The following is a 13,486-nucleotide window of genomic DNA, read 5'->3' as shown; positions in this document are numbered from 1 at the left end:
GGGATATGCATAGCATTTTATTCAGCCTTGAGTACTTAGATATGCTAATAATAATAATAATAATAATAATAATAATAATAATAATAGGATTTATTTATATATCCCACCTCTCCCTACGGATCGATGTGCATAGTGTAACTGTGGTCCTTTTTTCAAGCTGTGAATCCTTAACGATAGTGGTCAGAATGAAAGAGATATTGGAAGTGCTTTCATATGTATCTAGCAGTGAGCATAAAGGCATCCCATAGGGGAAGCATGAGCACTAGAATTTACATCAATTCCCTAAAAGGCTTCAAACCCTGTCTAATCTTGACTGCCAATGAGGTGCTGTGGGTTATATTAAAAATTGAGAAATTATATTTGTTGCTGTTAGTGTTGAGATAAAATTTTACTCATTGTGTTATTAATTTGTTAATTAAATTGTCCCCCCCCCAAAAAAAAGCACTAAATTGCAGAAAATGATGCATTTGGTTGTCACTGTCCCCCCCCCCCATCAGCACATTTTGTTGTTGTCTCCTTCAAAAATGTTCTTTTTGTAATATTTTTGAAGGCCTTCGCCAGATGCATTGGACTACCAATCCTACAGTCTAATGGCTGAGGATGGTGGGATTTGTAATACAGTTCTTCTGAAAAGATAGGATTTGCAGCACAATGCTTTTCTTTACTTGAAGAAATATGTCCTAAAGCATGGAATAACAAAATGCTAAGTTACATTTTTGTCATTTACCTGCATCACCCTTCTTTTCAAGCTACCTAGTCCAAACATGTATGTTGCTGACTCAGCCATTAAACACTTTGAACAGTTTGTCTAGACTGGGAAATACAAGATAATTTTGTGTCTGTTTCAGTTAGAGGACCATGTTCCATTGGAGTACTGAAGTTCAGCAGTAAGTGGCTACAAAGATTAGCCAATGAGTCAAGGATGGAGAATACTTAATTAGAATTATTGAATGCCTCTGATCTTGAGCAGAACACCTTCTGCTCTATTGAGTGACTTTTTTAATGTCCTCAGTTCCTTAGAATCATGAAGCAAGGTCTGCAAAGATTAGTTCTAGAGCACTTGCTTTGCATGTATGAACCAGACATCCCAAATTTAATATCTTCTATCTGTAGTTTCTAACAATCTTATTCCTCTTCAACAATCCTCTTCTTCTTGAGACCTCTCCCTACTGCAAATAACAAGGCAAAAAGTTCTATTAATTACATCACATGAGTAGTGAGTACTATTAACCAGCAAATTTACTTTCTAGTCTCATCACAGAAGGGGGAACATTGGAGCATGATTAGTTAAATGTAATGAATACAGAATCAGTGTGGTATAGTGGGTTGAGTGTTGGGCTCTGACTCTGGAGACCAGAGTTCAAATCCCAGCTTGACCAGATAAACCCACTGGGTGTCCTTGTGAAAGTCACACTCTCTCAAGGATGGCAACAGCAAACCCCCTCTGATGAAATTTGCCAAGAAAACCCCATCATAGGGTAACCATAAGTCAGAAATGACTTGAAGACACATAGCAACAACAATGAAATTTCACTAGTTAATTCCAAATTCTGGTTTCACATTCTGCATGCTTTAGCATTTGCAGGGACAAAATAATAATAATAATAAAGTTTTTATTTATATACCGCACCTTCCATAGATCAGGGCGGTTTACATAAATTACAGTGCACGTACAATAATTAAAAACAACACCATACAATATACAAAGAATAAAATAAAACCAGCAAAAGCCCCAGTAGCCCATCCTCATGGCCACGGAAGAGGAGGGAGGCCCACAGGATTTTTATGCGGGGAATGCTAGCTGGGAAAAAAAGGTTTTCAACTCCCTTTTAAATTGGGCCAGGGAGGTAGTCGAGCGGAGCTCGGCGGGCAGCGTGTTCCAAAGGGCCGGGGCGGCGATGGAAAATGTCCGCCTTGTGACGGAAGTAAGCCTAGCCCCAGGCACCTTCAGTAATAGCTGCCCGGATGTTCTGAGGGTGCGGGACGGAATATACGGGGAGAGGCGGTCCTTCAGGTATCCTGGACCCAAGCCATTTAGGGCTTTATAGGTAATCACCAACGCCTTATATTGGGCCCGGAAGCAAATAGGCAGCCAGTGAAGATCTTTCAACACCGGTGTTATATGGCTGGTCCTGGAAACACCAGTGACCAGCCTGGCTGCCATGTTTTGCACCATCTGTAGCTTCCGGGTTTGGTATAAGGGTTGCCCCATGTAGAGTACATTGCAGAAGTCCAATCTCGAGGTTACCAGAGCATGTACAACAGTTTCTAGGTCCCTCTGGGCCAGGTATGGGCGCAGCTGGCGAATCAGCCGAAGCTGATAACAGGTGCTCTTGACCGTCGCATTCACCTGAGCAGTCAGGTGAAGCGACGAATCAAGAAGCACCCCCAGACTGCGCACGGAGTCCTTCACAGGGAGCGTGACCCCGTTCAGGACAGGTGGAACCACCGCCATTCCTGGACCAGGGGAACCTATCACTAGTACCTCCGTTTTCTCTGGATTCAGCTTGAGTCGGTTTTTTCCTCATCCAGCCCATTACTGACTCCAGACAGGCCACGAGAGGAGAGACGCCATCCTCCGTCACTGCATCAGTCGGAGACATAGAGAAAATGATTTGGGTGTCATCAGCGTACTGATAACCCCGCGCCCCATGTCTCCGGATGATCTCTCCCAGCGGTTTCATGTAAATGTTAAATAGCATGGGAGACAGAATGGCTCCTTGAGGGACCCCAGTTTTAAGGGTCCGCTCGTCGGAACACACGTCTCCCAGCTGCACCATCTGGGACCTCCCAGAGAGGTAGGACCGGAACCACTGGAGCGCAGTGCCCCCGATTCCCACCTCTGCCAGGCGCCCCAGAAGGATACCATGGTCTATGGTATCGAAAGCCGCTGAGATGTCCAAGAGCACCAACAGGGACACGCTTCCCCTGTCAATGCTCAGACGGAGATCATCGACCAAGGCGACCATGGCCGTCTCAACCCCGTAACCCGCCCGGAAGCCAGTTTGAAATGGGTCCAGATAATCCGTTTCATCCAAGACCGCCTGAAGTTGGATTGCAACCGCCCTCTCGATCACCTTTCCCAAAAATGGCAGCAGCGACACTGGCCGATAATTATTATGTACCAGGGGGTCGAGGGAGGGTTTTTTTTAGAATAGGTTTAACAATGGCCAATTTAAGTTCTGATGGAAATTGGCCCTCCCTCAGAGATGTGTTAATAATCCGGCGCAGCAATGAAGTTGCCGCCGGTCCCCCCTGGGCTGCTAGCCATGAGGGACAGGGATCGAGAGAGCAGGTTGTCTTCCGAACACTTCCGAGGATCTTGTTCACATCATCGGTACTCACCAACTCAAACTGATCCAGCTTAATTAAGTCCACGGAGGCTCTGGATACCTCTACTCTAGGTTCTGCTTGAATGTCGGCATCAAAAGGTTTTGGGCTCAGGACAAAGGTTGCCAGGTGGGCCTTCACATCTGTCCACCTTGACAGTTCAAACATTTAATGACCTCTGAGACCCTGCAATGCAAGAGGCAGCTGAGCAGGGAGGACCATGAAAGCTGGGAGGTGAGAGTGGGCAAACTGGTGCCCCTAGAATCCTTGGCTGCTTTCCCCTTGTATGATCTGATGTGCAGGCAGGCTGGCATTTCCCCTCCTGCTTCTAACAAGGTTTTCTTGTTCCTCCCACAGGTAAGACAATGAAGCAATAGAGATGCTTCCCTTTGTGTTCGTCGCCTTGGGCGCGGTTGAGACTACCTGCAGGTCCTCCAGCTGCAGCAACAACAGCACCAAGGACTACTGCTACAGCGCCCGCATTCGCAGCACTGTGCTGCAGGGCCTGCCCTTCGGAGGGGTTCCCACTGTTCTCGCCCTTGACTTTATGTGTTTTCTTGTAAGTTCTGTTGATACCTGTTCAGTGGGGGGATACTTTTTCTAGAATCATAGAATCATAGAGTTGGAAGAAACCATAAGGGCCATCCTGTCCAACCCCCTGCCATGCAGGAAATCCCAATAAAAGCATCCCTGACAGATGGCTATCCAGCTTCTGTTTAAAGACCTCTAAGGAAGGAAACTCCACTACACTCTGAGGATGCTCTGCTGTCAAACAGCCCTAATTATCAATAAGTTCCTCCTAATGTTGAGGTGGAATCTCTTTTTCTGGATCTTGCATCCATTGTTCTGGGTCCTGTTCTTTGGAGCAACAGAAAACAAGCTAGCTCCCTCCTCAATATGACATCCCTTCAAATATTTAAACAGGGCTATCATATCACCTCTTAACCTTCTCTTCTCCAGACTAAACATACCCAGCTCCCTAAGTCGTTCCTCATAGGGCCTGGTTTCCATACCCTTCACCATTTTAGTTGCCCTCCTTTGGACACACTCCAGTTTCTTAGCATCCTTTTTGAATTGAGGTGCCCAGAACTGGACACAATATTCCAGGTGGTACACCTCTTGTTCAGGAACAGCCAATATCACAAAATCTGTATGTCTCAGTCTCACAATGTTACTGGCTTAAATGGGCATGTTAAGATTTGAACCTGGGATCCTTCTCATTCAAAAGAGATGCCCTGCTGCTCATGGCCTCAGTTGGATTTCACTTGCAGGCTTTGAACTGCAGATGCTGGAAAGCATAACCCTAAATCCAGTTCCTAGTACCAATTATATCAGACCCTCTGAATTAATGGGAAAACATGAATACAGTGTGCCCGCGTCATACGCGGATGCACTATACGCGGCTTTCAGCATACACTTAAAGCCTGCAGGGGCGCAAGGGGCAGCACATCCCATTTAGATTAATGGGGTCGAATCCCCCATGTAAAATAAAGGGCACACTGTATTGACATACCAAGTTCTGAAGTTTCTGTTGATTCAGTGAGTATACTCTAGTTGTAACTAGCAATTGAATTAAGGCCTTAATACACTGTTAGGTATCATGTGGCCCTGCAGCTATAATTGGATTTCAACACCCAACAACCCTAAACAACATAGTCAGTGGTGAGAAATGCTGTGAGTTCCAGTCCAACAATGTCTGTAGGGCCATGTGATTCCCATGTCTGTCTTAACAAGAAGTCTTAAAGGAAAACCTCTTTTTCTTCCACAACCACTCAATTTTTTGCCACTAAGGACTACAATATAGCTTAGAACCATGCCTCTCAGTAGCCTGATGTCCCTTTCAGGATTGGAAGGCACAATTGGGAGCTTTTATTTTGAATGTCTGTGCGCCCCCCCCCTTTCTAGGTGCTTTCATATGCATTCTATGTTAAGTGCTGAAAATCTTAAGGATAGAATGTGTGTGGGTTTTTTTTTAACCTAATGTTATTTTATGATGAATTTGGAGAATGTGATCTTTCTAATGCTTCAGTTCTGCTTTCTGATGTGCAGTAAGTCAACTTTCCTGATTGTTATATATTATTGGGTGCATTACAATTATACATGAACAGGGCGGGAGATAGCCAATTAGGAGAACTTTGCCTTACATTTCCTTATTTGCCTTTCTGCAGGCACTACTGTTTGTTTTTTCCATTTTACGTAAAGTGGCCTGGGATTATGGGCGTCTGGCATTGGTGACTGATGCTGACAGGCAAGTAAAACTCTCTTTGTATTACAACAGTACAGAAACAGCCTCTTGACTCCAATACCACTGAGGTAAAGTTAGTTCAGCAGCCCCCTTTGCCAAATACCACAAAATTGTTGAAAGACCTCCTGGTTTCAGAACAGTTATGCTTTCTAAAGCTGCCATTGGTCCCAGATCTGATAAAGTTAGTGTTTTGGATTTCAGCTCCCAGAATTTCCCAACCAGCATGGCCCCTCTGCTTGGAGTTTACCACACATGGCAATTACCACTGCCCAAACGTTGCTGAAGTATTACCCAAATGTTTCAGAAGCGCTGAAGGTGAGGTCATCTGTCGTGCTTCCAAAACATCATAGAGGCTTCCCACTTTCCATCTGTCGTGGAAGTGTTTGCAGGGAAGCCTCAGAAAATCCATTTTTATTAATGGGATCTTTCATTAATAAAAATGGCTTTTCTGAGGCTTTACCGCGAATACTTCTGCGACAGAAGGAAAGCGGGAAGCCTCTGAAGCGAGTCAGATGATCCCACCTCCAGTGCTTCTGAAACATTTGGGTAACACTTCAGCAATGTTTGGGCAGCGGTAAGTGCCCCGTGCAATAAACTCCATAGACTCCCCATTCAGTACAGCATGCAGCATGAATCTTGGCTTTGGGAAAAGGGCACGTATAAATGATGATGATAATAATAATACGTAAAATTAGCTGTTAAGTTCTTTGGATAGCAACTGGGATCTCAAGGCATATTTGTTGCCACTATTATGCCTTTTCTCCTACAATACTAGGAGGTCCAGCATGAAAGGTGAATCATAAAGAACTGCCTTAATAAGCAGCTATCCAGGGCACTTGATTGTCAGGGACTATGTTATAAAAGGAAGTGGACTCACTACACACACACACAGTTAGTTAAATTATTGTCCAAGTGCTAGCCAACAGCATCATCTATGCAACAGTTATAGATATCATCATCTATGAAAAGACTTGTGAAAATATTTTTTTAAAATCCTTAGAAAAGGAAAAAACTCAAGGGAGAACCACTGCACCTCTTCCCCTTCAAAAAACACCCACTGAGAACTGTATATACCTACTGACCATAAAATATTTGCTGTCAGTAGGAGAGAAAACGGGGGACAGGAAGCATGCAATAGAATGGAATGGAATGGAATGGAATATCCTGAAAGAAGCCATTGGTGTCTGCCTGAGACCCTAAAGAAGAGCATTCCATGTGCAAACTTTTTTTACAAGTCATTTGTTGTTACTGTTGTATATATCTGTCCCACCTTTCCACCAACAGCTCAAGCTGGTGTTAAAACAATAAATAAAAAACATATCACATTAAACAACAATTATGTTTTTAAATGGCATCAGTAAATATAAATGTAAATAACATGCTTATGAAAGAGCCACAGTTAAAACACATCAATCAGAGAAGCAATAAAATTCTCAGCCAAATGTTTGTTGAGAGGTGTTTCAAGTCACAAATGGAGGTGAAAATTAGAGATAAGATTACTAAGTTTGGGTGTAGCCATGATGAAGGCCTTCCCCCAGTTTTCCAAATACAATTCTGATGTCAGTTGGATATCAGAGACATGTAGATTATTAAGGATTACCAGAAGCCTGGCAATTTACAGCCCCAAAGAGACAGAGACTGCTAACAAATGATAGGGATCAGTGGAGGGGGGGTATATTACACACTATGCAGAGCTGTTTTCTTAGCCTGCAAAATAGCTTGCTGAGAAAGTCAAATCTTTGATTTTACTGACATTCATTTCCCAGTCAGTTTGGAGCAGAGCAACCTGCTGTGCTTTCAGATGCTGCAGCTTTCATTTATATGGGCATTACAATTTTCAATCTGCTGAAGTAAAAGCTGGCAACATTTGATGGTTTGGGAGCAGCAGGATGTCTTAAGTTAGAACATTGGTATAAGAAAAAGAGCTTGCTTGAAAGAATGATTAATTATAACCTCCTGTAACTGAAGAAAAAAGAAAAAATATTTTTAAAAAAAGAAAAGAAAAAAGAAAGGGCTTCTGTAACTATTGGCCCCTACACATCAGTGCAAGCCAACAATAGAGAGCAGAGGATAGACCTGTGGTTTGAAGTAGAATTGTGGAGTTTACAAGGACTGCAAAGGTCATCTCAACGCTGCCAATACAATCTGCTGCTACAGTGTCTATGATAGGATGGCTATCCTGTCTCTGCTTAAACAACTCTGATGGAGGAGAGCCTATCACTTTGTAAGGCTTTCACCATGAGCAGACAAGTAATAAGGATGGACAGTTAAAGATCTGAACTTGAACTGTGCAAGTCCTACCACAATACTGTAAAATGGCAGCCACTCTGTTTTTATTACCTTTCTCCATGAACTAAAGGTAGAATGCCAAAGATACTGAGTGGGTGTCCAATACAAGAATTAATCAGCCTTGCACTTTCAACTTCAAAAATGTTGCTGCCCTTAAACAAAGGATGAAGAAACTGTTGTTCTCCAGGGATTGTTGAACTACAGCTCCCATCATTTACAGCCATTGGACAGGCAGCTAAGCCTGATGGGAGTTGTTGTCCAACAGTATCTAGAGAATAATTGGCTCTTCACATGTTCTTTAGATGTAATAAAATTTGGTGTGTTTTGTTTGATGTTTTATGCTTTAAAAAAATGATTCTTTCTTAATTGATGTGCTGTATAGTTTTTATAATATTTTTATACCAAGCTGGGATCACTCTTTGCCATGAAGCAGCAGTATATAACTTTTTTAAATGCACATAGATAAGAAAAGAAAAACAACCAAACAAGTTTCACAGAGCAAATACAACAAAAGAATATGAGAAGATGCCAAAGATGTATAGAAGCCTCACTTCTTTAGGAATGTCAGTTTTCTTGAAGGAGCCATTCCAGAATGTCAGCTAGTGTGTTTTTGCAGTTATGGTTTTCATCTGCAGTTGCCTAATCCTCATACTGGATGTGAATAATGTTTATGCAGAGAAAGGTACACTCATTTTACATTTAGTTTTGTCTGGAAAAGTTTGTAAATCAAATATGACAAGAACAGAGCTTGAAAAAGTTTCTTTTTTGACTTAATCCCAGAATTCCTCAGCCAGCATAGCTAGTGGCCTTTCTGAGCTCTGCTGCAAGTAAATTTGAAACAATACCATGGATCTCAAGGGTGTCTCATTCATAGGATTACCATAAGATAAAATCAGCTTGCCAACAGATAACAACAATGACCATGTAGACTATGGGAATAGTTCTAGAAGTTAATTTATTAAATTGAGTAATTTATATCGTGTCTTTCTTCCAATATAGGACCTAAAGTGCCTAACAACTGCGTTAAATCAAAATACGGTTAACAATGGATGGTATAAAACGTTTAAAAAGCAATTAAGCAACCTTTTTAAAAGCATTACAAGTTTGAGTATTCTTTATCTGGAATTCCAAAATCTGAAATACGATACTCCAAAATCATCCACATGGATGAATGAGGTAGTGATACCTTTACTTTCTGGTGGTTCAATATATACAAATTTTGTTTCATACACAAAATTATTAAAAAATATCATGTATAAAGTTACTTTCAGGCAATGTCTATAAGGCGTATATGAAACAAGTGAATTCCATGTTTAGACTTGGATCCCTTCTCAAAGATATCTCATTATGTATATGCAAATATTCCAAAACTCAAAAACCAAAACACTTCTGATCCCAAGAATTTTGGATAAAGGAAACTGTAATTTAAAACAATTTTTTTAAAGGCAGTTAAAATATACTAGTAAATATAAAAATACAAAGACAACACATCTTAGTTAGAAAATCTCCTCCACTAGACAGTAAACATTCAAAAGCCTGGGTGAACACAAAGGTCTTCCTTGCCTGTCAGTAGAACACAAGAAGAGAGGGCCAACTGGGCTCTCTTGGGAAGGACATTCCACAGTCTGGGAGTAGACACTGAGAAGGCTCTCTCCTGTGTCTCAACAGATTTGCTTACCATGGTGGTGGGGTAAAATCTTAAACTCAAGTGAACTTATATTGAGAGATAAGATCTTTCAGATGGTCTGGATACAAGCTGTATAGGGCTTTATAGGTCATAGCCACTATTTTGAATTGTGCCTGGAAACAAATCAGTAGCCACTGAAGCTGTTTCAGTAGGATAATTATATGTTTTGGGAAGCTGAGTCCCAAAGTATTTTTTCCAAGCTCTGGATATGACTGTAGGACAGATAACTGAGAGATCAGGAAGATCTCTAAATGGTAAAGTGAAAGAAGTCCAATGCTCAGCTGCTTCCAATGTGAGATCATTGATGAGCTGCAATAGTGTATTTTCTTCCCCAGGTCAAATTTTTTGGAAAATTTCATCCCCAGGAAATATCACTCAGGGGCAAGGAGAATCCTGGCACCTCACTGAATGTTCCAGTTCGTTTATACCTTTCCCTTTATTTTTATTTTCTTCATTATTTTTCCTTCTGTCCCCAGGCAGCGGCGTTGGCAGCAGGAGCGAGAGGAACGGGAATAGTACGTTGTGGGTTTTTCCGGGTGCTTCCCCTCTTTCTCAGTTCTCTTTCTTGCTACTGCTTTTGTAGTATTCTTCTCTGCTTCTAAACTAATCTTCATTTTTGGAGAAGAGGACTTTGATATTGTACATGTGTGGTGTGTGTGTGTTCATTTTGATCACTTGCTCTCTGATGCTTCTCATGTCACTCTAATGTGGAGATGGGGAGAAAAGGTTACTAAACAGGGAGAAGATACAAGCTGCGGAGACAAACATGTTGTTAAGACAGTTCATCCATTTAACCATTGTGCAGCACCCAACATCTGGTGGAAGTTGTGGTGAATTTGCAAGGGGCAAGCAGGTGCAGCACAGAAATAGTAGGCAGGGTTTGTGAGATGATGATAGCAATCATTGCAGCTGCTGAGATCTTCTCCGACTTCTGGTTGTTTCAACTCAATTCCATACTCTCAAACAAAGTAAAAAATGATCCACGTTGCTTTAACAGCTTGGCCTGTATTATCAATAGCATAATTGGAGAATGACCTTTGTAGTTTGATCTCAGGGAGTATCTTTTACTCACAAAATGTTTTCTAGCTTTGAAATGGAGATTCAGGATGCACAAGTGGAAATACCTCTTCAGCAGCACATAATAAAACTGTGAAATTCACTTCTAGATTCAAGAAATCTTTCTCCACCCTCATAACCATAGAACACAGAGTCATCTACTGAAGATGAATGGTGGGAAAATCAAGACAGACAGGAGGAAGGTATTCACATAGAATATAGTTAACCTGTAGAATTCACTGAAACAAGCTGTAGTGATGGCTACCAATTTGGAAGGCTTTGAATGGCAATTAGAGACACTCATGGATGGCAAAACTAGCAATGGCTACCAGTCCCAAAGGATGTCCTGATCTCCAGTTCCAGAGGCCATGTACCTCTGTATATTAGCTAGTGGTTGCCATCATGCCTTGTTTTTGTGCTTTCCACCAGCATCTGACTGGACTGCTGGAAACAGGATGCTGAACTAGATAGGCTTTTTGGCAAAACATCTGAAATACAAGCTCTATATTAACAAGCATCATCCAGTAACTTCCAGTTTCTTATGAAAACTCTACTATATATTTTATTTATTTTTCTGGCTACATGGGTTTTTACGGACATGTTACCAACAGCTGTCTCCCTCTCCTAATGTCACATACCCCTAAATCTCCCAGTGAATACCCACAGAAACTACTGGGTAGCTCCACATTTTAGAAAGTTAGTGTGTTCAGTGATGTTATACTGGTATTTCCCAGAGCCAGCATGTGAAGTACAGATAATAAATTTATGTATGTATCTACCTCTGGAAACTTCATCACCTGTGCTTTCTGTCCACTTTTTATGTTTTTTCTGTGGGAAACACAAGTATGTGTAGCAGGCAAATGGAAAAGCAACCAGAATGGGTCACAGTAAATAGTTGCTATCAGGACTAAAAGGCTTTTCCAGTTATACAGTATACTTAGAGTCCAAACAGTTCAGCTATTACAAAAGCCTTCATCCCATTTGACAGCAGCTCAAAACATACTGTCTTCCCAGATGTTACCCTTCCTTCTTTCCCCCAATACTAATCTACAGCTTCCCACAGGAATGACCTTGGTAGTTTGCAGCTCACACTTCCTCCTCACACATCTGCTCTTATCCAGACTGTGAATGATGCACAGTCTTTACATTTCCCAGCATCACCAACAGGATAGCATATACTGTCATCCTATATTACCACACACACATATTGCTCAAACACGACAGTTAATCATGACGACACCATATCTTGACCATGACAGTCCCCAAAGTGAGAGAATTCCTTCAATGCTTAGCAGCCACTGGTAGCCTATTCTACATTGTTTTTGGTACCCAATGCTAGCTGGACAAGAGAGCTCTGTTTGGTAGATCCAGAGATATCTTCTCAACTTGACTACTGTTAATGACTTCCCCTGTAGACACCAGTAAAAAATGGTTGGATATAAGTTGGAGCGTGTAATTGTTTCATTAAGAACAGCAAAGCTGGGCAGCAACTCAGATTAACTGAGCAGATGCCTTAAAATACATATTCCCAGAATTGTCTGCAGTGTGTCACACTTTCACAGCAGACAAGTCAATATGAAATGAGTTTTCTGAAGACAGACTTGTTGAAAAATATTGCTTTATATTAACCAGTCCTTGATGTGTGTGTGCGTGTGTTTGGCACAAAATGTTCAACCTGTAAGAAATTTAAGCACTTATTCTTCACAATGATACATAAATATTTTTACGTGTATATTCTTAATGACATGCAATTGGTGGAAAGTAGATGCCCCCCAATGAACAAACCATATATATGGTGCAGAACATTATCCCCAAAATACACTTTAGCTAACTCCTTTAAAATCTGGATGGAAACCTAGAACAAATTCATTATCGCCCTTGACTTGTAGGCACGATTCCTTTAAGACTTGGAAGCACAATTCCTTTAAGACCAGTGTTTTCTGTTGTCTATATGGTACTCTAGTCAGCAATTTTGCTTTTCTAGCCTGAATCATCCTCAAAGGCAGCTCCAGTAAAAGTACATTATGATAAAGTTATGAACCAGAAGAGTTACATTTTTGGTTTGCATTCCAAAAATCTTTCAGCCTGAGGATACTGGAAGTTGTAGTCCATAAATATTCCAGTCCTCAGTGTTGAACTGTCCATAGCTTGTCTCCTGCAAAAGTCCAAATGTCCAGGAAAACAGGGTCTCCTGTGCCTTTAGGAGCTGCATGAGAGAAGATATTTAGTCAGTTGTCCTATCCCAATAATGACAGATATGTACACACTTGTTTAAGCATCCCTGCTGTTAAAAAACATCAGAATCTCTTTCAATTAGTGATTTGTCCATCTTCAATTCTTGGACTAATACAGTTACAGTCAAGCCTTATACTGTGAAAAGGCTAGTTTGTGAGACATGGACTATACAGAACCTTCCAGAAAATTTATTTATTTGATATCTCACCTAGTCAACAGCCCTTGGGCTCAAGGTGGCATACAAAAGTTAAAACAGAGAACAGCACACACCATACAAAAGTTAAAATATAATTAAATTTATCAATAGAATTATAGACAATCAAAACTATGCCCATTAAAAACATTTAAAAATGTAGAAAATACAGCACGTCATTATGGACCTTTTGCCCATGATTCATCTGCCTATGGAAGAATAACAAGGATGCCAGTCTACAGTTTTCCCACTCAGCCAAGAAAACCCATGAGGTGACCTTAAATGAGTCACATACTCTCAGCCCCAGATACCCCATGACAGATCCAGTGTGCCTTAGGATTTCCATAAGTCTGAAGCAACTTGAAAGCACACAACAACATATTGATCTTGGAAGCTAAGCAGGGTCAGCCCTGCAAGACCGCCTATGAATACTAGGTGCTGTAGGCAATGT

General features: G+C 41.3%; 1 protein-coding gene across 1 annotated transcript in view; it reads left to right on the top strand.

The window, feature by feature from the left end:
- TMEM63B (transmembrane protein 63B) overlaps window positions 1-13,486 on the top strand; it is a 102,223-nt gene that overhangs the window by 58,837 nt on the left and 29,900 nt on the right. The window contains exons 2-4 of the mRNA XM_042464190.1: window positions 3,688-3,889; window positions 5,499-5,582; window positions 10,032-10,066. Coding sequence (XP_042320124.1) covers window positions 3,710-3,889; window positions 5,499-5,582; window positions 10,032-10,066 — 299 coding nt within the window. The 5' untranslated portion in view covers window positions 3,688-3,709. The remainder of the gene's footprint in view (window positions 1-3,687; window positions 3,890-5,498; window positions 5,583-10,031; window positions 10,067-13,486) is intronic.

Source organism: Sceloporus undulatus, chromosome 1 (genome assembly GCF_019175285.1).
Source record: "Sceloporus undulatus isolate JIND9_A2432 ecotype Alabama chromosome 1, SceUnd_v1.1, whole genome shotgun sequence".
In the NCBI taxonomy this organism is placed as follows: Eukaryota; Metazoa; Chordata; class Lepidosauria; order Squamata; family Phrynosomatidae; genus Sceloporus; species Sceloporus undulatus.
This window is presented reverse-complemented; position numbering and strand designations above follow the sequence as displayed.